The sequence below is a fragment of the Eptesicus fuscus genome, chromosome 4 (assembly GCF_027574615.1).
Source record: "Eptesicus fuscus isolate TK198812 chromosome 4, DD_ASM_mEF_20220401, whole genome shotgun sequence".
Classification (NCBI taxonomy): Eukaryota; Metazoa; Chordata; class Mammalia; order Chiroptera; family Vespertilionidae; genus Eptesicus; species Eptesicus fuscus.
This window is the reverse complement of record NC_072476.1, coordinates 96,138,953-96,164,412: the sequence shown is the minus strand read 5'-3', so window position 1 is coordinate 96,164,412 and position 25,460 is coordinate 96,138,953. Positions and strand designations below refer to the sequence as shown.

General features: G+C 40.0%; 1 protein-coding gene across 2 annotated transcripts in view; it reads left to right on the top strand.

Moving 5' to 3' along the window:
* Positions 1-21,031, top strand: part of BASP1 (brain abundant membrane attached signal protein 1) — a 44,078-nt gene extending 23,047 nt beyond the window's left edge. The window contains exons 1-2 of one of the 2 annotated variants that reach the window (XM_054715259.1): positions 6,952-6,970; positions 19,460-21,031. In XM_054715259.1, the coding sequence (XP_054571234.1) occupies positions 19,469-20,164 (696 nt within the window). In that variant the 5' untranslated portion in view covers positions 6,952-6,970; positions 19,460-19,468 and the 3' untranslated portion in view covers positions 20,165-21,031. Of the gene's footprint in view, positions 1-6,951; positions 6,971-19,459 lie in introns of those variants that run through there. The other variant, XM_008151671.3, reaches the window with a different exon arrangement.
* The last annotated feature ends 4,429 nt before the right edge of the window (positions 21,032-25,460 follow it).

The following is a 25,460-nucleotide window of genomic DNA, read 5'->3' as shown; positions in this document are numbered from 1 at the left end:
CAGATGGTTTCATACTATTCTAGTAAATATAGTTTATATGGTTGCTTGTAGTCATATTCTCTGAATTCTCGCTCCAGCTCTAACTGCAGCCATCTCTCTGGCACTCACTTACATTGAGCTGCTGTTTGTAAACTGTTGCAACGAAAGGACCAAGTTCACATCCAGTGTCTATTATCTGGAGAAAGTGACCAATAAGTGTGCATGTCAGGGCAGCCTCCGTTGTGAACTGAATCTGCTGATTTGATGTGAAAACAATTGTGTCATACTTTAAAATAAAAAATAAAAGATTGGGTTGTTTTATTTCATCATAAACTATTGCTGTGTGTGCTAGATGAGGATTTTGCAACTAAAAATTATTTCTGAATGTTGGTGCATATGTGGCATTAATTCTGTGATTGAGTCTGACGTGTAAATTTAAATGGGAGGACACTTCAGCAGAACCAATAAAAAAAGATCTGCTTCAGCTCGAGCTGGCGTGACTCTGGGGGTATGGTGGTGTTTGGTAATCATCACCATAAGGGCAGTTCGATGTTTATTCCACAACTGAACATTCTCGTTGCATAAACTTGAGGACTAATAAAACCAAGTTCAGCTGCTGACCAAGTTCAGACACAGCAGTGTTCTTTCAAACTCGGAAGAAGGAGGCAACGTGTCCACTGTAGGGTGGGACTAGTTTTCAGTCCGCAGTATAGCACGCCATCCTAAACGAAGCATATTTATGGGGGCTGGATATCTCTTAACACCATGATGTCGATAAAAATCATTAATAAAAATACATGTCACATTGCAGTTGCGCTTTGTTGTAGGTTTTAAAGCACTTTTACACGTTGTTGCTCTTGCTCTAGGTCTCCTCGGTTACCCTTTCCTATTCACATACCACCATTCCATGGACTCTGGCGTCTCTTAATTATGGAGGCCTTCCTTGTGGTCACGTTAAACATTAAAACACTGAAATCACAAGTTAAAGAGAACTTGCATAACTAGAAATCTGTAGGTGTTGAGCTGTAGAAGCTCATTGGCATAACTACTACTATAGACACATACCTCAGTCCATTCATGCTGTTTTAACAAAATACCATACAGTGGGTGGCTTACACAATAAATATTAATTTTACTGAGCTTCGGAGGCCGAGAAGTCCAGGATCAAGACATCAGCAGCTCGGGTGTCTGGTGAGGCCTCTCCGGTTCCTGGAGGACTGAGTATTGCTGTAATGTCAGTGGTGGTGAAAAGGGCAGGGAGCTCTCTGGGGCCTGTTTTATTTTATTTGAGCACTAATCCCACTCATCAAGGCTCTGCCCTCATGACCTAACACCTTGCAAAGGCCCTGTCTCCAAATACCATCACATTGGGGATTAGGTTTCAACATATAAACTGGGAGGAGGGGGGGCTGGTTTGCAAACATTCAGTCTGTTGCAACACTGCTAATTAAAATCTGGAGGTTTTCTTTTTGTATTTTGGAAGCACTGTTTTATTTAGAAGATCCCAAACTTTTAGACTTTCCCAGCGCAGAGACCATTGCCCCAGGCCTGTTGGGCCTGCACCAGGAACTATTCCTGTTGCTGGGCTTGCAGTCCTTCAGCTCTGGATGGGCAGGTCAGACCTGGATGGGGTGCAGTACATGTCAGCCTTCCCCAAGCCTCGTTCTTAACTCAGAAGAAAATTTGGTCCAAGGTGAGAAGCCACGTGCTCCTTTTGTGCATCCCTGCAGCAGCTAGCCCTAGCTATCGCCTTGTTCAGGACCTTCCGCTGGGACTTCCCTCCTGAGCTGTGGGGCTAGCAACAGTCTAGAGCAGGCGTCCTCAAGCTACGGCCCGAGGGCCACATGCGGGTGTTTTTGCCGTTTTGTTTTTTTACTTCAAAATAAGATATGTGCAGTGTGCATAGGAATTTGTTCCTAGTTTTTTTTTTAACTATAGTCCGGCCCTCCAACGGTCTGAGGGACAGTGAACTGGCCCCCTGTTTAAAAAGTTTGAGGACCCCTGGTCTAGAGGATGTGATTATCTGACTCAGAATTTGAATAGCCAGATTCAGTTACTACTTCCACAAGACCTTTCGTCTCATTCTACCAATGTTGAAGCACTTTCGCATCAGACATTTTTCTAATCCTACATAAAATCACTTGTTACACATAGCCTCTCTCCCTTTTTAAACTTCAATTTAGACCAGGGGTGGGGAACCTTTTTTCTGCCAAGGGCCATTTGGATATTTATAATATCATTTATGTGCCATACAAAATTACCAACTTAAAAATTAGCCTGCTATATTTGGTCAAATATGCAATTAACTCACCCCTAATGCCTTGGCAGGGCCAGGTCAAATGAAATCGAGGGCCTTATAGGGCCCGGGGGCCAGATGTTCCCCACCCCAGATTTAGACTCTATTATGTTCTCTTTGAATGGCTCCTTTTTCATATACTAACATTTCTATATCTTTGCTTGCTTTGTGCTTCCTACCTCATTCATTTTTCTTCAGCTCACAGCTTGATCCAAGTCTTTTTTCTTGACCATCCCTAAGGCCTCTCATTCAAATGTGTTTTTAGGGTCTGTTTTGTTTTTAATTGCTAAGGCTCTTGCTAGAGCTGTTTTGCCCACCTATACTAAAATATGCCTCTTTTAATTGGTGTTCTCCTTGACTATAAAAAGTCACTTTGTTCTTTATAAAAATGTTGGGCTTTATAGAAAGTGTGTTCTTTGATTAACTTGTCTATTCTTTTGTGAGATTAGCTGCATTGACTTTACAGTCAGTATTAAAAATCAACTTAAATCTTTTACAGCATCAATAATATTTTATATGGAAAAATCACTGAGCAGACTTGGTATTTTTAAGTAGTATCATAGTCTGAACACTAATAATTGAGAAATGTATGTGTTTGAGAGATGGTCATGGAGCTGGGGGAATTCATAAAAATGGCTTATTGTATTGAGACATTTGAGCCTGAAATTTTTGGTGCTTGAGGAGGGGTTTTGAGAAATTTACTCTCTGATAGTATTGTTGCTGTGTAGACAGAACAAAAAAATCCAAAATTTAAAGGCTTAAATGAGTGAGAAATGTAATTCTCTTTTACCTACCATCCCAGAAATGGGCTCCAGGGCTTGATGTGGCAGTTCTCTGGTGTTGTCAAGGAACCAGGCTCCTATCTTTCCATTCTCAGTATTGATGTCTGTCCTTCTGGTTCAAATGGCTGCTGGAGCTTCAAGCCGTCTTCCTTTAGAAGCACATACAACACATTAGATCATATTTGCCAGCACCTAGAGTTATGAACAGATTTTAAGTGGAAGAAGGAATAAGCAATTGGATGAGAGAGTAGTGGTGGTGGTGGTGGTGGTTGGTGGTGGTGGTGGTGGTTGTGCAGGTTGGTCCACAAAAGACCCTCATATTCCTGCCTAGGCAATGGGGCGGGTGGTGATTCTGGTCTCTTGGATGGTAATACAGCAAAGAATAGATTTAGGTAGGTGGGAAAGGCAGCAATGAGCCCACCTGGGAAAACCTTGAATTTGAACTACCCAAGGGATGTCCATGCTGGGTCAGTGGTATTACACACTGTAGAAGTCTGAAGCTTAGGAAATGACTATAAGTAAGCTGTTGACATTAGACAAAGGGATGTTCAGCATCTTACAAGGCTCCTAAAACTGCAAGTGGGTGTATGTCCTAGGAAAAGCAAGGTGACTGAATTGATGTGGTCGTGAGGGTGATGCCCCAGGAACCTTTGAAGGAAGTCATGGACAGAAGAGTGAGCTTAGGTTGGGCTTGAAAATGACAGGTCTGGGGATAGTTACAGGGAAGGAACAGCTGTGTTTTCTTTAGCTTCCCTTTCACCATTGGACTGTTGATATTATGCAAGTGTCACAAAGATGAGCATTTTAACTTCAGAAAAGGTCAGGCACAGTCTAATCTGAAGGATGCCATAAGAGCACACCCTTGGCTCAAGAGGAGCATTGAAGTAGTCTTCATTATCTTATCCAACTGCTATAAATTCTGTCTCATGTAAAGTTATTATCATCCCCATTTTATGCTTATGAAAGAAACAACAACACACAGGCGCACATAGGTTAGGCAACCCAGTCGCTGCCATGCAGCAGAAAGGGATGGAATGCTGGCTTGGAACCCAAGCGACATTTTTTTTGGGTCTGGTCTGGATTTTGTGCTATGGCATCATGTCTCCTGAGAGATTAGAGTTTTTGTCGTGGTAAGTGCTGTGTTGATACTACAACAACCTAAGTCTCTTTGCTCTCAGGCAGTCAGAATACACAGAGTAGGTGATAAGAATTAAAAAAAAAAAACTATCTTGTTCCTAATCTTAAAACATTCCCATGTGACATTCTTTTTTACTGATGATATTGCTGCAAACCAAAAAGAGCCTGACTAATCTTTGCAGCATCGTTTAGATTTGAATCAGACAGTCATCTGACAGTAGGAAATGAGTCGCTGGCTAAGTATGTCCATCTAGGGTTCTAGCCGGGGTCAGCAACCTTCCTTGAAGGACCAGGTAGAAACTATGGTAGGCTTTGCCAGCCAGACAATTTCTGTCACAACTGCTCAACTCTGGCATGAAAGCAGCTGCATTATGTAAATGAAAGGGCCTGGCTGTGTCCCAATTAGGCTTTGTTTTCAAAAACTGGTGGCCCAGTTTGCTGACACCCTGGTCCAAAAGAAAGCTAGATTCTAGAATTTCTGCTTTTAATCCTGCAAGAAAATCATCTGACAAAATTGTGAGAATAGCCCATTTTTCTTTTTCTTTTTCAGGACTAAAAACATCTAGCTAATATTGTTTTTAACATCGACTTATTTGTACAATAATTTTTTTTTTATGAGTGTAAGGACACTTTCTGGAGAACAGTGGCCAACTATCAACTTTGATTCTCCATTTCTATTTTATTTTCTCCTGTGTAGTCTGGATGGAATTCTGAGTTATCAAGATTCTCCCAAAGGTCTCAACATAATCTGTATCTTTCAAACCAGCCCTGAAATCACAGCGAGCCTTGATTTCTAAGCAGAGCTGTGTGTTTGCTTTGATCACTATGAATTCACACGGCTGTGGGGTTTACAGACTGGAATCTGTGGCTCAGAGAAAGCTTAGCTGCTCGAATTATCAGAGAAGTTTCATAGCTTATTCACCAGTGATAAGACATAGCACATTCAGGAGGCTTTATGGAGTAGAAAAATCCTTCAATATTAGTGACTATCTGGTGTTTATTATTTGTGTTATATAGATACATATAGCAATCTTAGAAAAGCATGCTAAGTGGAATTTTCATGTTTCTAGTTTCCTGGTATGTTCAAATTGCAAATCTGCATTTGTACTGTAATTGAGTTTTGGGTAATAGGAATTAGATTGGATTTTTGGGGGCAATACCTTTTATCTCATAAAAGAACAAACTAGGAGGACTTCAGCATCTGGTGTGCAAATAAGTGCAGATGATGACAAATGAGCATAATTAATTTGTGGAAGAACCATAAGCAGGTTCTGTCTTCATTTTGGCAGTTCTCATTTGCATGGAAAAAGCAAATGTTTGCTAAAATAACTGTAATTCCTCCTTTGTGTTCATTTAGAAGCGCCTTTCCCTCCCGGGGAGGCTGCCATAACACAGGATGCACCTTTAGCGAGTGGACCCCTCACTGCTGCTGAGTGGTGTTTATCTGTTTGACCTTTAGCTCTCCTCATGACTTACAGGAAATAAAATACTTCTGCTTCTGCAAAAGGTCTTTTGAAGGTAGATTGACTGGGGGAGCTGAGAAGACCTGGCTGGGTTTGGGGAACCCTATGAATCTATGGTAGTCATCTACGACAGTCAAGTTTCACTAATTCCCAGGTAAAAAGAGCCACTTTTGCCTGACTGAGAGGATGGTTAGGATTTTAGGATGATCTCCTTTCAAAGCTACGTTATAAATGGAATAAATCGTGTGCATGAGGAAAGTGAGCTCAGTCGATAAAACGTTCAATTTGCCATGGATCTTCAGGATGTAATAAACTCAATGAGAGTTTTGGGTAATTATATTTATTTCTCAGATTTTAATTCGATATGAATTGCAGATCCCATGTTCAAGTTACCACAAACTGAATCATGTGATTTAGAATAAAGAATATTTACTATCCGCTGTGCTTGGTAGTGCTCCCTAAGACATTTTAGGCTTAAATTAGTAAGAGACCCAACATAAAAATGGAAAGAATACAATTTAAAGCACTATATTGGATTTCCTCATTTCATTAGATAACACCTTGACATCAAAGGAAGTAACTGATCTTTATCTTAATAAATGTGCCCTCTTTTATGGGTGGTTTTCTGTAATTTCAGTTTACTCTCTGCTGCTTTTTAACCTTCCAACTGACTTAAGGGACAGCTTTGATTTGTTCTGACAAACGACATATCTATTTATTTGAACCCATTGTTGCTAACATGTAAATAGCTTGGGACATGCAATTTTCTATGTTGGCATGTATTGTATTAGTGTTTTAGACTCATGAAATTTTTGAGATGAAATAGCTCAATTCCTTTGTTTTGTAGGAAATCCTTGTAGATCCAGAGATGTGAGGGACAGGTGTACAGTCATAAAAGCTAGGGGATGCTGTTCTAACAAAGATGCTTTTCCCCTTTGGTTCAACTTAATCTGTATTAGGACTGGTGGGAATGACATAGTAAAACAATTTACTCACCTGATACCAAAATAAGTTCACTAGGGTTTTTTTTTTTCCATTACCAGTAAAAGACTCATGAGTCATAGCTTAGTATTGCCTTCCACGCTTTTATTCTATTCTCGCCTTACATCTAAGAGTCATATGGAACCTGTGGTATCTTGGCCAGTCTGAGGCTGCTGTGTGTTTTGAAATCTCTTGCCCCACACCGATGCCTAGTGTCAGCCAGGAAATGTAATTTGTAACAGGAAGTTGTGGGACTGCGAGGTTGGTGGCGGGAAGGAGTGGAACCCTCAGAATCTCTACTGAGGTTGAATTTGCCAGCTTGGATAAGTCAGGTAAAGTTTGTCATATTAAACACATCTTTCACTTCCACCTTCTGTTTTACATGGTCGATGTATTTGCCTTCACCTTTCTTATTAAGAAATGCACCTTTTCTCATGTGTCTGTCACAACTCCAGGATTATGCAAAACTCATGCTGTCACTGGTATATTCCATTTGGCAATGTCCTACATATCAGAGTACATTTATATACAGTAAGCTGAAGGCACCCACATGTTTGAGTGCATAGGATAGGACCCTTGATCTACCAAGCAGAGTAAATTTGTACCTGATTAAGTGCATTTTGAGGTGTCTATTATTGACACCTGAGGTTCCACTTCTTCCTTATTTATCTGGTATTAGCATGACTTTCCACCCTTGCCATTCAGCACCCCACTCTTAGCAGCTCCACTCTTGGTCCTCATTTCAAAAGGTACATAAAGCATTTGAGGACATCAAAGAGAACCCAAAAGGCCTTATTAGGAAAGATTTGGGCCCCTACCTAAGTGTTTTCTGCTCTAACTCTTGCAAAATAAATTGAGTTTCTGTTGTAGTGTACTTGTTAAAATAGTTTCAGCCATGTTATCAGAATTTAGCCTACAGGCTAGTATTTGCTGTTACTTTTGACATTATTGAGGGGTATTGTTTTCCTGCACTTTAGACCTGAAAGGTCTGTGGGTAAGTCAGAGTCAACCTTGTATTACATTGTGCGCCCTGGGTCTAACACAGTGCCTGGACGTTTGTGGCCTTTCTGAAATAAATGCATGAATTAATTTTAGTGCTCAATACAATCTAGTTAAATATATAAATTATTACTGCAGATTTGTATGAAGGCTAAAAATTATAGACCAAAGCAACAGAATTATAGCAATTTATATACAAATGAAATAACCAAGCATTGGGAAGTTAAAAAGTGGCTTGATTAACATAAGCAGCTGATAATGGCTATGGTGAGATTCAAGTCTAAGTTTAATAGATATTATTTAAAGATTAAAATTCACAAAAGCATGGCCAATGAATGGTATTAATTCTTTTTCTAAGTAGAGTAATTCAGGTAAGGTATTGAGTGGCTGAGTACCCTGAGAGGGATGCCGTTAGGGCCTTAAGTGGGTACCCTGTTTTATTTAATTTTTTTTTTTTATTTTTATTTTTTAAAATATATTTTATTGATTTTTCACAGAGAGAAAGGGAGAGGGATAGAGAGCTAGAAACATCGATGAGAGAGATACATCAACCAGCTGCCTCCTGCACACCCCCCACCGGGGATGTGCCCGCAACCAATGTACATGCCCCTGACCGGAATCGAACCTGGGACCTTTCAGTCCGCAGACTGACGCTCTATCCACTGAGCCAAACCGGCTTTGGCTGGGTACCCTGTTTTAAATTCCACATGTTGGGATGGTATTTAGCACTTTGTCACCAGACTGCAGTACCAAGGTGATATTGGTGTGGCTTGGAATGTAATGCCACATTCCCTAGTGGCTGGTTCCCTGATTCCAAGAAAAGTGCTCATAGATTGTGGTTTACTTGACTTGCTTTTTCTAAGCCTATGGGAATAAATAGAGATGTGGCTGACTTCTCACCTGAATTTTATGCTAAAATTGAGGAAGGCTGGCTGGTAATTCTTTACTTCGTGTTTGAACATACTATTTAAATAGTTGTAGATAAAAAATAAAATATCCTCAGGGAAAGGGTCTATTGGTCTTTTTTAATTTTAAAACTATGATTGAACTCCAAACAGGTGGAATGGGCAGAACAGAGTATTATTGTGGATGGCCTTTTACCACAACCTCGCAATTTACCTGAAGCAAATAAGATGGAAATAGAGTTTGGAAAAGACTCTCTTTCCCAAAAGGTTGCTTTAAAGGTGTGTTCTCCCTTTTGATGTTTTATGTAATGTTTTTTCATATATGCTGAGCTCACTCAGCATTTGGTGTTTCTGATTATCATTCATCTTTGCCCTCTGTTCATACTATTTTAAGGACTTGCCCATTTAGTAATATTTACTTCCCTTTAAAAATCTACAGATTATATAATAGATATTATAATTTTTTAAAAATAATATTTTTATTGCTTTCAGAGAGGAAGGGAGAGGGAGAGAGAGATAGAAACATCAATGATGAGAGAGAATAATTTATTAGCTGTCTTCTGTATGCCCCCTACTGGGGATTGCGCCCACAACCTGAGCATGTGCCCTTGACTAGAATTGAACCCAGGACCCTTCAGTTCGCAGGCTGATGCTCTATCCACTGAGCCAAACTGGCTAGAGCTGGCTATTATAATTTTTAACCTAATCTAGGATTTTGATATGTAGGGAAAATATTATTTTGAATATAATTGAATCAATTTCCATTTGTTTGCCCATTTGAATACAGTAATTTGTTCCACCTATATGTTTACTTAATCTTAAAATTCAGATTTACTCTCTATTACATATTAATAGGACTGAGAAAAATGATTTTAGGTAAAGAAAGGTCAATGAAAATTTACCGAATATTATGTCATGAGCTGAACAATAGCCTTTCCTGAAAATACTCCATTTAATGCTATTAACAAACTCTTTCCACTCCTTTTTCTTTTATAGGTGAAGTTGAATTGCTGAGGCTCACTTCCCTGACCAAGTTCACATAGCTGAACTTGGCCTGCTGGCCCCATTGCCCATATGCTTTCTCCCACAGAGTATATTAGAGCAGGGCTCAAAACTCATTGGCAAGCCATCAAAGTTCCATTTGAACTGAAAGAGAAAAACCTGTTTTCTGAAATGTGAACTCTAATTACATAAAATGGATGCTTTTGAAAACAGTATTGTCTCACAGGGCTGGCTGTAAATCTTGAACAATTGAAGCCCCACATTATGTAAAAAGGGAGTTTATAGAGGCGAATAGCCACTATACTGTGTTTCCCTACCAGTGGCCAAAGTTGCTGGAGTAAGGAGGTCACCTCAGACCTGATGTAGGCATGGGGCTTCTCGGCAGCTGGTAGAATTGCTCTTTGGTAAGGGGACTTGCTCTTCTATGCAGGCTGCTTGTGTGATGCCCCTTCCTTAGCTAAATAATTTCACTAGTGAGAGGGCTGGGTGGCGGGGAGAGGCAAGGAGGGTGGTAGAGAGGTAGTGGGGGCAGTTGGATGTTGGGGAGTGTCTGGGAGGAAGAACAAGCCCAGGTAATTCTAACGTGTTTGTGATTCTGGTGCAGAGAACTCAGACTAAATGGTGCCTTAGTTGATAAGGTTCCATTGGGGTTCTGCTCACTGTTACTTCCAGGTCCCACACAGCCAGGGGTTCACTGTGCAGGTCTGTTATGGCTCCAGTCCCATGATGGTCTGTCTAGTCCATTAGTATAAGCAGCAAAAATATCTCAATTGCTAGAAGTTTTTCCACTGTGCTTTATTTTAATTCTGTCTTAAGAGTTCTAAATTAGTTGCGGTGATAAGACATTAGTTTCCTGGGTCTGTGGAAGAGAGGAAGGTTCAGAGGTGATCTTGGCAGCTTGCATTTCCTGGGCTGGTTGCGGTTCATCTACTCACTTTATTGACTAAAAGAGCAGATGATTCACACAAAGTCATATGTTAGAATGCTGCAGCCAGGGCTTTTGAAAGGGCTACCCGTTAAGTACAAATAAATAATGATGTGAACGGACAGAAGAATCTAAAAGCATATTAGACTATTGATGAGAATGAATAATACATGTTTTCTGATAGTGTTTGCATCATGTGGCAGGATGTTTTAAATGGGGCAAATCTCCCCTCTACATAAGGTCTGCATTCAGTCTTCTTTTATAGTCAAAGACAAGCTTAACTGTCACATGCCTGATTTAAAGCCGCAGCATCAATTCAGAGTTTTATGGTTAAAACCTGAAGAACCAATCAGGAGATAGACTTTGAAAAATTGGTTTCTACAATATGCACATAATAACTTCAAGGAAAAATATCTTGTCAATATGACTATAGCAATGTCTGCTTTCTCATCTTTATGGGATGGGTCCCATGCCATAGACTTGGCCATCATGATGATCCCTGGAACTTGGCCATGTCTCATTCAATGGAATGGAAATTTCAGTTATAATTTAGCCTGCTTATTTCTGCTGCTAACTGAAAGCTGAGTTTACATAACTTAGTTTACAGTCCTGGTTGTATTGACTCTTACAAGTTTATAATTTGGAAATTGCATGTTTCAGAGTCTGCAGTGTTTATCAAGAACCCATTGTGCATGAATAACCATAAAGCAAAATTCTTGTTCTGAGGTCATCAGATGTATGTTGACTAAATCTGAAGAAAGGCTTTTGGTCAATGTTTGAGTGAGGCTAGGTTTATTTTACTGCTAAAACTCCCAGTACAATACAACAGAATATACGAGGGTTAAGCAATAAAGATGTAGATAAACAACCCGAGCTGGATGGCTTGTCTAAGACAACACCAGATTGCATAATAAGGAAAGGAACAAGGAGAGTAAAGGAGTTCTTCAGAAGTGGGGCTCTTTTTCTATTTACACTGAGCATCCATGGCGAGTACCTGTGCATTCCCTTGTCTCTTAAATCCCTTGTATAGTGATGAGCCTATCTGCTTTACTTTTGCACATCAAACCGTCTCACAAGAAGACCTCTCCAGGTTCACTCTGGGTCACTATGCTAATTCTCTAACATTTTAGTTTATGAAATGTCTGTATTTTTCCTCCCAGTACTTGAGAAATCCTAAGTGTTGTAATATGAAAGAAACTGAGATGATACACAACTGGACAAATAAAGACATAAAGTACTAAAAGATAAAGGACTATTTCAAAGACACATGACCTAACATTCACTATAGCGAGTCTTTGGTCTGGAATAATTCAGATATGACCATATTCACGTGAAAGAGTGTGATGCCGACATGGAGTCTGGGAACAACCAGTGGATTTGGAATTTACATCCCTCCTTTCTCTCCCTCCCACCATCGGTATAGTAAATGTATGTCCCTCTTTACCAAACTTAATTTTGGTGTACTTTCTGAGTCTTCCAGAACCTTGACTTTTGCCTTCACTTTGCTTACAATCATTTATGTCAGTCTTTTATGTGGATCTCTTTTCTGGCTCTTCATATGCTCTCTGAGCCATTCCAAAGGGAGGCATATGTCTTCACCCCTCCACCTGTGTCACTACAGGGTCAGTAGTGGACAACTCATCACAAGATCAAATTGCACAATTTCTGTTCTTATCTTTCTTAACCTTATGGCAGCAGCATATAACTTCTTCAAGATGCTTCTAAAATTCTCTCTTGATTTCTGAAACATCTTTTTTTCCCTTTAACTCCTTTAAGAGCTGTTTTTCTGCTTTCTACCACCTTAATGCATTCTATTAGGCAAACTTTATAGATGGATCTTCCATCATTTCTTCCTCCAGGTCAATGTGCCCTCAACTGTCTCCTAAATGTAAACAGGATGTTCTTATAATCCTGATTAGACCCTTTCTGTTGGTTCACCCTGACATAAACACTTTTCCACTTCCCCATCTTCATTTGTAGATAGCTTAGCCATTTTTAAGGCACTTTACCATGATGGTTAACAGACCTCACTCAAGAGGCAGAGTGCCTTGGTTCACCCCACATCTCCAGGCAACTAGTTGAATGGTCTTGGGTAAATTATTTATCTCCAACATGCCCTAGTTTCCTCATGGTAAAGTGGAGATAATGATAATTCCTTCCTTGTAGGATTGATGAGACTGTTAATGGGCCAAAAAATGTAAAGACTAAATAGTAAGACAGTCCTAGGCAGAATAAGTACTGTGGGTATAAGCACTGTTGATATTCTTACCATCTCAAAGTTCACCTTCTTTATAAAACTTTTCCCACATCCCATGAATCCAATAAAAGGCCATCTCTTCTGGGAAAACTCTTTTGTTTTTCACTCTATTATGACACTTAACTGACTAATTTTAATTGTCTCTGTACATCTTATCCCTCCTGCTAAACGGGAGTAAGTTTTTTGCTCACTTATATCCCCTGTCGTTGCTTACATTTAGTACCCACTTCAAAAAGGTTCTTTTCCCACTAAGATCAAGTCTATTTTTCTAGAATAATTTGTGAACATCTGAAGTTCTTGGGGTCACTCTGCATGTTAGATTTTGATGAGAGATCCCCAAAGACACTCTGACAGTGTTTCTCTAGGGCTAACCTGGGCTTTCTTGAAGGAGAAAGATGGAGGGGTCACCATGATTAACCTTCTATTGCATTTGAGGGCTTTCTGACCTTGAAGATTCAAGTCAACTTAATGGAACTTTTTTGGGAAAATTGGGTTATAGAAGTGTGAGTGTATGTGCTCTCTCTTTTTTTAAATATATCTTACACATTTTTAAAGCACTTTCTTTTACAATGCTGAGTGAACATTTTTATTGTGACAAGGGAATAAATTATCTTGAGAATGTTTTCTCTACAATTTTACTCATGGTATTTAATAGGTGTGCCTCAGAAACTCAGGATTGACAATTCTCTCCCCAAAGGACATTCTCATCTAAATGTTGGTGATGTTACAATTGCTGAATAGAAGCTTTGACTGAATCAGATGCTGAGAACAATGAAAATTACCACCAGGCATTGAGGAAACTTGACAGCAAATCATTGTGACTGAACACATCCCTGTAGGAATACCAAAAATACAGACAGGCTACATTATCTTTATTTCATTTTCCTCCTTTAGAATAAAAGTCTTGACCATTTAAAAGAAGAAAAGCCAGCCATTTGTTGAAAATAGAAATGGTTGGACATAACCAAATGTTTTAATTTTTCCTCCGTTCTTATTGAAAATATTTCTTGAATTTATTTTCCTTTGTGAAAAGAATCTGTGTAAATTCTTTCCTTAAGGTTAAAAAAAGAGATTCATTCTCTATGTCTTATCGCAACATGTGCTTCAGCTAGGTTTGATCAATAACTTGGGTTCTTTTGGCCTGAGTAATTAATAAACCCAGTTCGTCTGTGATGAGTTGGTCTGTAGATGTAACTCAGGAGTCAGTTTTAACTTTGTATGTTATCTTTAAAAGATCAATATAGATTGCCTTGTATATAAACTCATGAAGCTTTGCAGCCCTGAATTGGCAGCAACAATTGCTTTTTCAAGGTACAGTTAATATGCTGCAGCCACATATTTAACTTTCCAGAAACATTGATTCATTCTTAGCATCCTTGTGAGGCAGGTATGTTTTCTTCTGATTGTAATATGGAAACAGAAGCAAAAGGAGACTATTTCTTGTCTTGATCACATCATGAAGCAACAATCAAACCAGAAATAACACTCTAGTCTCTGACACACACTGTTGCATATTCATGTTGGGTTTTTCTATAAACTTGCAGTCATCTTTATTATCATCTGTTTGATATCATCCTTAAGAACTGTATTCTCTTGTTTCTAGTTGAAATAATTAATCCGGGTTTGTATTTTCAAAGTGGGAATTTGGCAATGGATTGGATCTTGGTGTAATTCAAACTGTCCTGCATAGTAAGTACCTAGAAATTATTAGTGAGAGACAGAAGACATAAAAATAGCTTGTGAAGCCATAAACATAGTAACTATGGGGTCATAGGAGAAATTCTGTATCAGTCATTTTCTTGTTTTGTTTTCTACACCAGTTAATGCACACCAATAATTTTCATTGTCACAAAATCTTGTTGTTGCATACTCACTATAATACTGTAGAATGGAGAGGTGTTATGGAGTACGTAATAATTGTAGGCAGAATACAGTGAGGATAAGCCCTCGTGGTTTTGGAATAGTTAATGCCTGCAAACTGTAATTATGCAATGCTGCATTTTTCTGAAGGGGGTTAAATGCTATAGCGGGGGTTTGCGTTTTTCATCCAAAGACTTGGGTAACACTAACTAATGGATATAACCAAAAAAGTGCTATCAAAATGAAGATTTAACAATTACAAGTGGTGATTGCTTACATATCAAAACATTTAAAATTCTGTATGTGGGCTGTTAGTTACCAATAGTTTTGCTTGCTACCAAGAGGCAGAATGGTTCTTTAAAGCTATCCCGATGACCCAGATCTCTGGGATGCCTGGTGGCATGCTACTACTCAGCCCTGCCTCAAAGGACTGAAATCTTAACATTGGTGACGACAATGCTCTTGTTTCTCCTACTCAACCTCCTTTTGACCCACTGTGTCCCCTCTTCTCTCTCACCTACACGCAACTGGACTATTTAGTAAGTGTTATATTTCAGGGGCTAAAGAAAGGAAACAGTAAGTGATAGCTTCCAGAAACCTCACATTTCATTGAAAAGCCATAAGAATAACGTCTATAATGGTTAAAATATTGATTAGACACTATCTGGGTATGTAGGGCTGTGCCTTCCTATATCTTAAAATACTGGCAGTTTTCTTGACTGAAACCGAAGGCCATGTGTTTTCACTTGGTAGCAGTCATAGGATTTGAGAACCTCTGTCCCTGGAAGGGGCAGAACTGTCTGTCCTTTCAAGAGACTACTTAGGACCAATTCAGCGCAATGGCTCCACTCACCATAGCAATTGGTGTCTGCCAAATTGGGCTCCTCTCTTAGCACTGGAGAAAGGGGGATTATTCGGGTGGACCTCCTAATTCATAATACAGTTGCTTGAGCTTTGGTGCAGAATGGGGTCAAGGTGTCAATCCTACTCTGCTGGATAATGTCATTCTTGTGTGCCGCTGTGGGTGTAAAATAAGCTTGTGGGGTAGACTATTGATTGGCTTCAGTTTCGATAAGTAAAAAAAAAAAAGATTGTATCCAGAGGAGAAGTAGATTTTCAGAAGAAGCAATATAGGGAAGGTGGGGAGACTTTATTAAAAATGGGAAGCTCTCTCTCTCCCCTTTATGTGAGGCTAATGAATCTTTGTTCTTACTGTGCTTAAAAGTCACCATGACCTTGTGTTGATATTCCCAAAGCTAAGCTGTTGGCATTTCAAACCTATAACTGGCCTGAAGCTCTCTTCCAATTTATGAACTCCTTGAAAAATAAAATCTTCTAAAATGTCACATGCAACAGCTCTGTAAAAATGGTGATATTTCCTACTTTAGTTATTATATCAACACAGAACTCAGTGCGTCAGTGTCCATCTGGGTGTTTGTGGCTAGTGAATGACCAAAATGCGGAGAGATGCAAAGATTGTTGTTTCCCTGTCGCTCAGATTTAGGTTTAAGGGATTTCCAGGGTGGATTACTAGTTGCTGTGTGTCTTTTTTTTTTTTTTTTTTTTTAACTTAGAACTTCCAACTTTCTACACCAACTGATTTCTTTCAAAATTAGAAGTCATAAAAAGAGAACAATAATTAAAATGTGCCCATCACGCACTGTAATTGCTTAAGGATCACGATACAAAGCTGCACTGGCAAATGGGTGATAAAATGTTTAGGGATAGAGAACACCTGAGGTTCTGAATTTTATCATTATCTTGTCAATATCTGGAGTTCTGAGTCATCCCAGATCTGTACCAACCCTGTGACCCCGGGTGGGTAACATTCCTGAGATGAGAACTCTGCCCATTTGCAAGCTTCTGAGTGGAGTTCCCTTTGACCTCCAAGAGGCCTTTCTGCCTCACCTAATTCTGTTGGACTCGGCCTTTTGCTTGTACTGCTCCATGAAATCAGCTAGAATTTCCATTTGGGTAAAAGGAAGATGCTACTGGGATATTTACTACCTTATGGTACTGTTGAGAAGATTAAATAAAATAACTGTGTTTAGGGTTAGGATGGTGCCTAAACCCATGAAACAGTTAATAAATTTGAAATTATAATTTTAATTTACCTTTGGGTGTAGGCAAGGTTTTCACCTATAATGTCTTGGGAAATAACCAGCTATCTTGCCTTTCCAGGGTTCTGGTGAATTCTATAACCGCCCCCCCCCCCATACCTCACTATAACACACAAAAACTAGCAAAAGGTAGAAGGGTTGGTTAACTTTTTGTGTTTGAAAAGCAAACAGGAATGGAAACACACTTTCTTACTTACAACTGGATTATATACAATCATTTCCTACCCAGAAAGGAATCACAGATGGGCTTGAAACAAAGAATAGAAAGTGGCCCTAACTGTGTTTCAGAAAACCAATTTTAGTAACGCAGATTTTAGGTTTGTAAACCAGCATGACTTTCAGCCTCTGGGATAGCTATATAGAATTTCATGCTGTGTGTGTCATAACGCGGTGCTCCTGTTACATTCACAATGTACACTTTGTCTGCCATTCTGTGATATCTTAAGTTGGTGTATGGGCTTCTGTTATGGAATTGGTAGGCCATCCTAAAGGCAGGCCTGTCAGGGTTTCTATTTCTTAGGTATTGTGACATATAAGAGCTGAAATTATTTTGACATAACACCATTTGTGCATATTGGCTAATTAAGAATTCAATAAAAGAGTTCTAATTATAATGTAAAATACCAATTTACCTTTGTGATGGCTTATAGGATAAAGATAGATTTAATTGTGTTGTTTCTACATCTGATTTTCCCACTTCTGAGGGAGAAATTGCTAAAGATTAAGTCAAACAGAGCCCACTGCATATCTCACTTATGACCAAAAATCACTCCTTTTAAAAAAGAGATATGTAAGGGAAATTCTTTCTTTGATACCGTAATAAAGGTCTTTCTTGGGAATAGAAACTAGTATTTTAGACATCTTTTGGTTTATTGCTTTTTTCCCCCTCTCCCAACTATTAAAGTCTCTCCAGACAGGAAATTAGCATATAGAGTGGGGAGACAAGTCTCGACTAAAGTCAGAATTCTTCAGTTAGCACTCTCTTACCCAACATTTGACTTTTAGAATAAATGTAGGTTATTTAACTGTCATGAATTATAATTTCAAGGAATATAATGAATAAACAGCGAATTTCCTCTTTTAAATGAATACTTTTTTTAAAAAAATGACTGGTCCAAGAGTACTTCATAATTTTGTCAGGAGTAGAACCTTACCTGGAACCAAATCAGATGGTCCCACCTGTACTCTATGACCTTCACTGGGGCCCAGGTCAAAGTGCCTCTCTCTCTCTCTCTCTAGACTTATTTGTGGGGATGAAAGAGGATATTGCATTATATATCTAAGAAGTTGGAGACTTAACTTTAAGTGAACAAGGCTGTTAATGACCATTGAACTTTTATATCTAGTTTGAATCCTAATCAGAACATTGGTAATGAAGGACACTTTTATATTGCTATGGGACTATTTCTTTTAATCCAAAAAAACACTTTGAAAAACAATGAATACAAATCTGACACAACTAACAATCTAAATGTAACTGGGAACACTATACTTTTTTGTTTCTTGGGGGATAGTTTTCCTTTAGCTGATCCTAGTTAATGAGCTAGACCAAATCCTGCTTGCTTTGTTCTTTGAAGATGTGTGTGCTTATATGAACACTAGAGGCCCAGTGCACGAATTTGTGCACGGGTGGGGAGTCCCTCGGCCTGGCCGGCTATTGGGCCTAATGGGGGGTGGGAGTGGCTAGGGGGAGGGACCATGGGAGGTTAGCTGTGGGAGTGCACTGACCACCAGGAGGCAGCTCCTGTGTTGAGCATCTGCCCCCTGGTGGTCAGTGCACGTCATGTTGATCGATCGGTCAGTCGCTTAGGCTTTTATATATATATATAGATAGATATATAGATAGATATATAGATATATAGATATAGATATACATGAATAATGGCGTTTGAAAGAAGTTTGTAGTTTGAGATTATTTTCTTGAAATTTGTGAACTGTGCTTTGTTAAAATGTACCCTTTCTCTGGAAAGCATTTTAAAACTACTAAGTCTTTTACTGGCTAGGCTATGGTCTGAAGTGGCTGCTAGTGTCATTTTGTACCCGTGTTCAGTATTGGGTATTTGAGTTGGCCATGGGGGGCAGGTAAGAAACAAATACTGTTCCACTTCTTTATCATTGACAGGCTTAGTCTTTAATCACTGAATCTTTGACCTCAGCTTATTTCCTCAACTTGCTGTGACTAGACACTCTATAACTGAGCTCTTTTTATTGTTATTATTTTTTTACCATTCACTGTCTTATTTATAATTTTAGCAAAGTACATGTAAAAAATCCACCATACTGATCACTTGAAAGCGTACTGTTCAGTAGTGTTCTGGACTCTTTGTAAGGTGAAGCCTTTTAGTTTTCATACTTGAAAGGCTTCTTTGTCCGTTCTGGCTGCTATAACAAATCACCCTATACCGAGTGGCTTTTAAACAATAGCAATTTATTTCTCACAGTTCTGGAGGCTGGGAAGTCCTAAGATCAAGGTGTGGGCAGACTCTGCTTCCTGACTGTAGATGGCTGGCTCCTCCCCGTGTCCTCACGTGGGGACACGGCATGGAGCCCTCCGGGGTGTCTTCTATGCCAGCACTGCTCCCCTTCATGAGGGCTCCGCCTCCATGGCCTAGTCACCTACCAAAGCCCTCAGCTCCGAATACCATCACGTTGAGGGTTAGGGTTTCAACCTATGAAGGGGAAGGGGGGGCGGGCACAGATATTCAGTCTAGAGCCAAAGTAACACCGTTCTGTTCTATTTTGTGTTGTTACAGAACTCCAAGATGGGAGGCAAGCTGAGCAAGAAGAAGAAGGGGTACAATGTGAATGATGAGAAGGCCAAGGACAAAGACAAGAAGGCCGAAGGAGCGGGGACGGAAGAGGAGGGGACCCCGAAGGAGAATGAGACCCAGGCGGCTGGGGAGACCCCCGGAGTGAAGGAGGGCAAGGAGGAGAAGGCGGAGAAGGATGCCCAGGATGCTGCCAACAAGCCTGAAGACAAGGAAGGCGAGAAAGACACAGACGCGGCCAAGGCGGATGCTCCGAAGGCAGAGCCTGAGCAGACGGAGGGAGCAGCCGAGGGGAAGCCGGAGCCCCCGAAGGATGCGGAGCAGGCGGCCACCTCGGGCCCCGCCGCAGGCGATGCCCCCAAGGCTCCCGAGGCCGAGGCCCCTGCGGAACCCGCGACCGCCACCAAGGTGGATGACAAGAGCCAGGAGGGAGGGGAACCCACAAAGACTGAGGCTCCCGCGGCTCCTGCCTCGCAGGAAACGAAAAGTGACGGGGCCCCAGCTTCAGACTCAAAACCCAGCAGCACTGAGGCTGCCCCATCGTCCAAGGAGACCCCAGCAGCCACGGAAGCACCCAGCTCCACGCCCAAGGCCCAGGCCCCCGCAGCTCCCGCAGCCCCCGCAGACGAGGTCAAACCTGCCGAGGCCCCGGCCATGAATTCCGATCAAACCGTGGCGGTGAAAGAGTAACAAGGACAGCCTATGGGAAAAGAGATCACAGCTTAAACAACCTGTTTCTCTCTCTCTCTGTCTGTCTCTCTGTCTCTCTCCTATACTAACTTGTTTCAAATTGGAAGTAATGATATGTATTGCCCAAGAAAAAAAAAAAAAAAAAAGGAAAGAAAAGAAATGAAAAAGATGTCCCATCAAAGGAGGGAGGGGGGATGGGGAGAATCCAAATAGTATTTTTGTGGGGAAATATCTAATATACCTTCAGTCAACTTTACCAATCAGTCCTGGAGTTTAGAGGTCAGTGTCTGAAAGTACTCCGCCACTAAGATGGGTACCGTCTTCTGCAAGGGGAGTAGGGAGTGTTGAGTTTGATTCTGCCCACAGGGCCCTTCCAAGGCAATCAGATCTTTATGAAAGCAGTATTTTCTGTGTTTCCTTTTTTAATTTGCAGCCTTTCTTCTTTTGATATTTTTAAAATGTTTGTGGATGAATGCCAACTTTCAGACAGCCCACTGAGCCTGTCCACATGTATCTCCATGCCAAGACTCCATTCCTCCTCCCCAGGTATTTTTGGGAGTAACACACATTCTCTCATCCAACTTAGCCTCCCTAGATTTCTCATGACGAGTTAATGCATGTCCGTGGTTGGGTGCACCTGTAGTTCTGTTTATTGGTCAGTGGAAATGAAAAAAATAAAATAAAAACGTCTGCGTTCATTGCAGTTCCAGTTCCTCCTCCATCCTGTGTCACAGACACCAACACACCACTCATTGGAAAATGGGAAAAAATTAAAAAAATAACAAAAAAATGTACAATGGATGCATTGAAATTATATGTAATTGTATAAATGGTGCAACAGTAATAAAGTTAAACAATTAAAAAGAAGTAATGATGACTATTGGTTTTCTTTTGCCACCCCTTCCTCCTCAGTAACCTCAGTGGAGCACAGAGCAATGTATCCAGCATTTTGGAATATATTTGCATAGAAGTATAAGGCAGTATCCTCAAATTTTGGTGAACATTACTTGTTTAAAAAATTAGTTGCAACAGTGTTAGTAAGTTATCTTGGAAGAGGCTAAACTGAAAAGCTACTATGTCTTTGGGTATGTACCCCATAGAAGTATGGGTGTGATTAATTTATTTCAAAAGAAATATTTTGAATAAAATAAGCAAGTGACAATAGATTTGGTCTTGAAGGTTGGAAAGAAAAGAGTCCTAAGATCTTACAGAAACTTCATATGTATGTACTGTAAGTGGTGGTGTATCCCTTTATTCATCATACTAGAGGCCCGATGCACAAAGATTTGTGTAAGAATGGGCCTTCTTTACCCTGGCTGCTGGCGCTGCCTTTCTGCCTTCCCACGCTGCCCAGAGGCCCGGAGCAGCTGTGGCGGTACAGAACGCTTGCCCCCGGCTACTCGGTGCCTGCATATACAAATTAACCCTCCAGCTTTGTTGGGTTAATTTGCATACTCACTCCCGATTGGCTGGTGGGTGTTGTGAAGGTATGGTCAATTTGCATCTTACTCTTTTATTAGTGTAGATTCATTCTTGATAGAGCCTGGAAAGGGGCCCTGTGTGTGAGCAGGCAGTGAGAAGCAGCAGTGTAGAAGCAAGCACAGAGCTGGCCTTTATGGTGACCAGGTTCCTATCCAGGTTTTGCCACTCCTGTATGGCCTTTAAGTCACTTTTAACCTCCAGACTTCCCTGCCTTATCTACAACTGGGCAAAGGCTCTCTGACCTCTTAGGAAAGACTCCTTTCAACTTTTGAAATACTGAATTGCTTGTGTGTATATCTGTTGGCAATTTTATATTATGATGGGTATGTATGTACTAACAGATAATCACCCCCATACCCTGATTTATCCCCCACACTGCTCAGTTTTCTCAGGTTTCATAGATTCTGTAGATGGGGAAAGGGTAGGAGAATAGGTGTGAGCAGTGGCTTATGGAGGGGCCAGGCTTGCGCATCAATTCTTTAATGTAAGAAAAGAAGGAATGGTCACTTAGATCTTGGTAGTAGTTTTGGTCTTTTCTAATTGGATATTAGAAACCAAGTCTTGAATATAAAGCATTTAAAAATGAACTTAACCCTAGCCACTGTAAAGATTGCTCATGCTTGAATCAGTTAAATGTCAGGTTTGTGGGGAGAGTAGTTCTAGGCAATAATCGCCCAGTGATAAATTCAAATGATTTATATTCTAACACGGGAAGTTTTCATACTTGAACATAGAGAATTTTCTATAGAATTTGAGAAGGGCCACTATACAGAAATTTATTCCCAAAGGGACCTCAGCAATACAGTAGATGAGGATGAATCTGAAATTGTTCTTATGCATTAAGTTACACATGCTTAAATAAAGGGGAACAAAATTCCAATTTTGGAGTGACCTGCAGTCTTACCATACCTAAGACGTTGCCAGGGTGTAATAACGGGGAAAGCAGAAGTGAAACATACCTGTGGGGTGCAATTCATGACTATGATCACCTTTTGGAACTTTTGGTTCTTGTTTCTATAGTGAAATAAATTTGACCTCTTAATGCTTGAAAGCACAGCATATGAGAAATATGTAAACACAAAACCACCAAGCAACTGTTTTAGGCATGAAAAACAGCAGAGGATGGCCCAGATTATTACCAGTATGTACCAGCGTATATAAAATAGCTTGGAGGTGGGTTGGTGGTAGGAAGACAACAGATTCAGTAAACCATGGAGGACATTCATACAGTTACTAACATTAAATAGCATGCACTTCTTGCAAGTAAATGTGCTTGGTGCAAGTAATGGTGATATAGCCACTGTCTTTTCATTCACTTCTTTTAATTTGAAAATTCACTAGACATTTTGGTGATTAGAACAATCAAATCAGCCTCCTGGATTAACATTTATTACTGTAAATGACTGTTTAAGGATGAATGAAACGAAGACATTTTTCTCAGTTTATTTACACTTAGAATTATTGAGTTGGGTATCAAAGAATTAAAATCTGAGCTATGTATATATTTTATAACTATTAGAACAAAATGTGGTCACCGAAGTATTTAAATCAGAATTTTAACCTAACCATGGCTCATGACATTTAATTTTACCACACCTAAGAAAAACAGATGCAATTTGAAATTGTATATTCAGCAGAAAATGTCATATGCGTGGGTGATTGGTGATTGATTCAGCCAGGAAGGAAACAGTGTTGGGCATTCAGGTTAATTTCGGAATAACCTAGATTGTGTCCTCCTCATGAATGACCTAAAACGAAGGGAAGGCAATACATAGGCTGTGTTTAACAGGCAAGTCAGCATTATTTGGGAACCCACCACATTTGACCGACTAACTCACAAGTATACATCTCTATGAAGAATAAAGGGGTTTCAGGGTCTAACACCTGTGAAGTGCTTGTGAGCATACCGCGAGGAGGAAATTAACAGGAATCAGAATGAGCTTGTCCAAGGTTGCCAGCTTTGTTTTTCCACCTTGAAGGTGCTGTCCAGTAGCTGACACTGGCTCTGCATGATGAGATGGATCCAAATCCCTAAGAGTTGGGATGCACCATGCATCCCAGGATGGCCCTACCTGCCGTCAACCCTAAGAGAAGACATCTTCAGTTGTCCCTAGCCATTAAGGGAGAGGTCACACATGGCCATGATGCAGGCATGCCATTCACCATTCTTGAAGAGACTCCAGACCCAGATCTAGTGCACAACAGCAACTTGATCTAGACATTCTTCAGCTGCCTAAGTTGGGTAAATTAGGTGCCAGCAACTACACAAAGTTTGTTTTCATAAAGCATCCTGAACCTTAATTTTCATTAAATGAAACATCAAGGAATATTGAAACAATGTCCTCATTGAAACACACCCACTGTCAGATATGGTTCTGGTACACGTATTTTTTGTTGTTCCTTTATACGTATAGGGCACAGCAAATTTCACTCATTTCATTTATGAGGGGGAGAATCTATTTGTACAATTCACTATTTTGGTGTTATCCAACATCTTGTCTCAGTATTGGTTGGGTTAATCTTCATTCTTTTGATTTCTATTTCGCTTTTTGGGTGTAACAGTGCATTATTTGAGCTTTATTTTAAACTAATTTGCACAATATTGAGAACTGGATGCTTGGAAGGTCATTTTAAGAATATATCAGCCCTAGCCAGTTTGGCTTAATGGATAGAGTGTCGGCCTGTGGACTAAAGAGTTCCAGGTTTGATTCCAGTTAAGGGCACATCCGGGATTGTGGGCTTGATCCCCAGTTTGGGGTGTGTGTGTGTGTGTGTGTGTGTGTGCACGCACGCGTGCAGGAGGATATCTTTTTTTTTTTTTTTTACCTTCTGCTAATGGGAATATAAAAAGGGCAATATAGGAAGCTTTTGACTAAGGTCTTTGGTTTCTAAAAAAGCTATTCCTTATCATGAGCCTGTATGTTTCATGTCTTTTTAATGATAGAAATTTTATTAGTGTATGAAATCTCCAAGTCCAGGAACCATGGGTCCCGTACATTCCTCCAGGTTTTCTCAGTCTTCATTTTAAGAGCAATTTGCCTTCTGAAGCTGTACACTTCCATTCACATACATATTTCAGCCAATTCCTAGATCGAATATCTTTTTGAAAAAGACCTATGATCTTGAAAAAGAATACTCAGTTTAACTGTACACATTGAAATAGAAAAACTAAATAACAATATCATATACCTCTATCTCCTCTACACTTGACCATCAGATTTTCCCAAGGTCCAAATATCACATTTGTTCCTCATTTTTCTTTAAAGGTGGTTTTTTGTTTCCTCCGAGTTTTCCCCTGAGACCAGGGAATTTCACCTTTAATAGCATTCACTTATAAATTAATTGGCCTTATATAATGTATCATTTCTTTTGTTTTAACTGAGGTAAATGGTCAAATGACAAAATGATGGAGCTACACGCACAAATTTAGAATTAGAAATATGCGTATTTGCTTTCTTCACATATGCTTTTGCTTGTATAGTCCAGGATTTAAGAGAGTAAGTTGGGGAAAATACATTCACTTCGAATACACTTTTGATAACAAAAAGAATGGGGAAGAAAAATGGAAACCAAAACCCTCCACCCTTAAAAGGACAGCAATCCTCTTAATGGAAGGGAAAGACTACATGTCGGCACGTTCCTGACAGAAAGAGCTCTGTTTTGAGATTTGCCATGAAAAGAAGGGGATGGCATGTCTGATCATAAGAGCCTGTTACGCAGGATTGGGTGATTTGATCTGACAGGTGAACCCCATTAAAATTGCTGAGGAGAAGGTCCTGGAGCAGCAGTGAACAGTTTTCAGCCTACTCTGCCT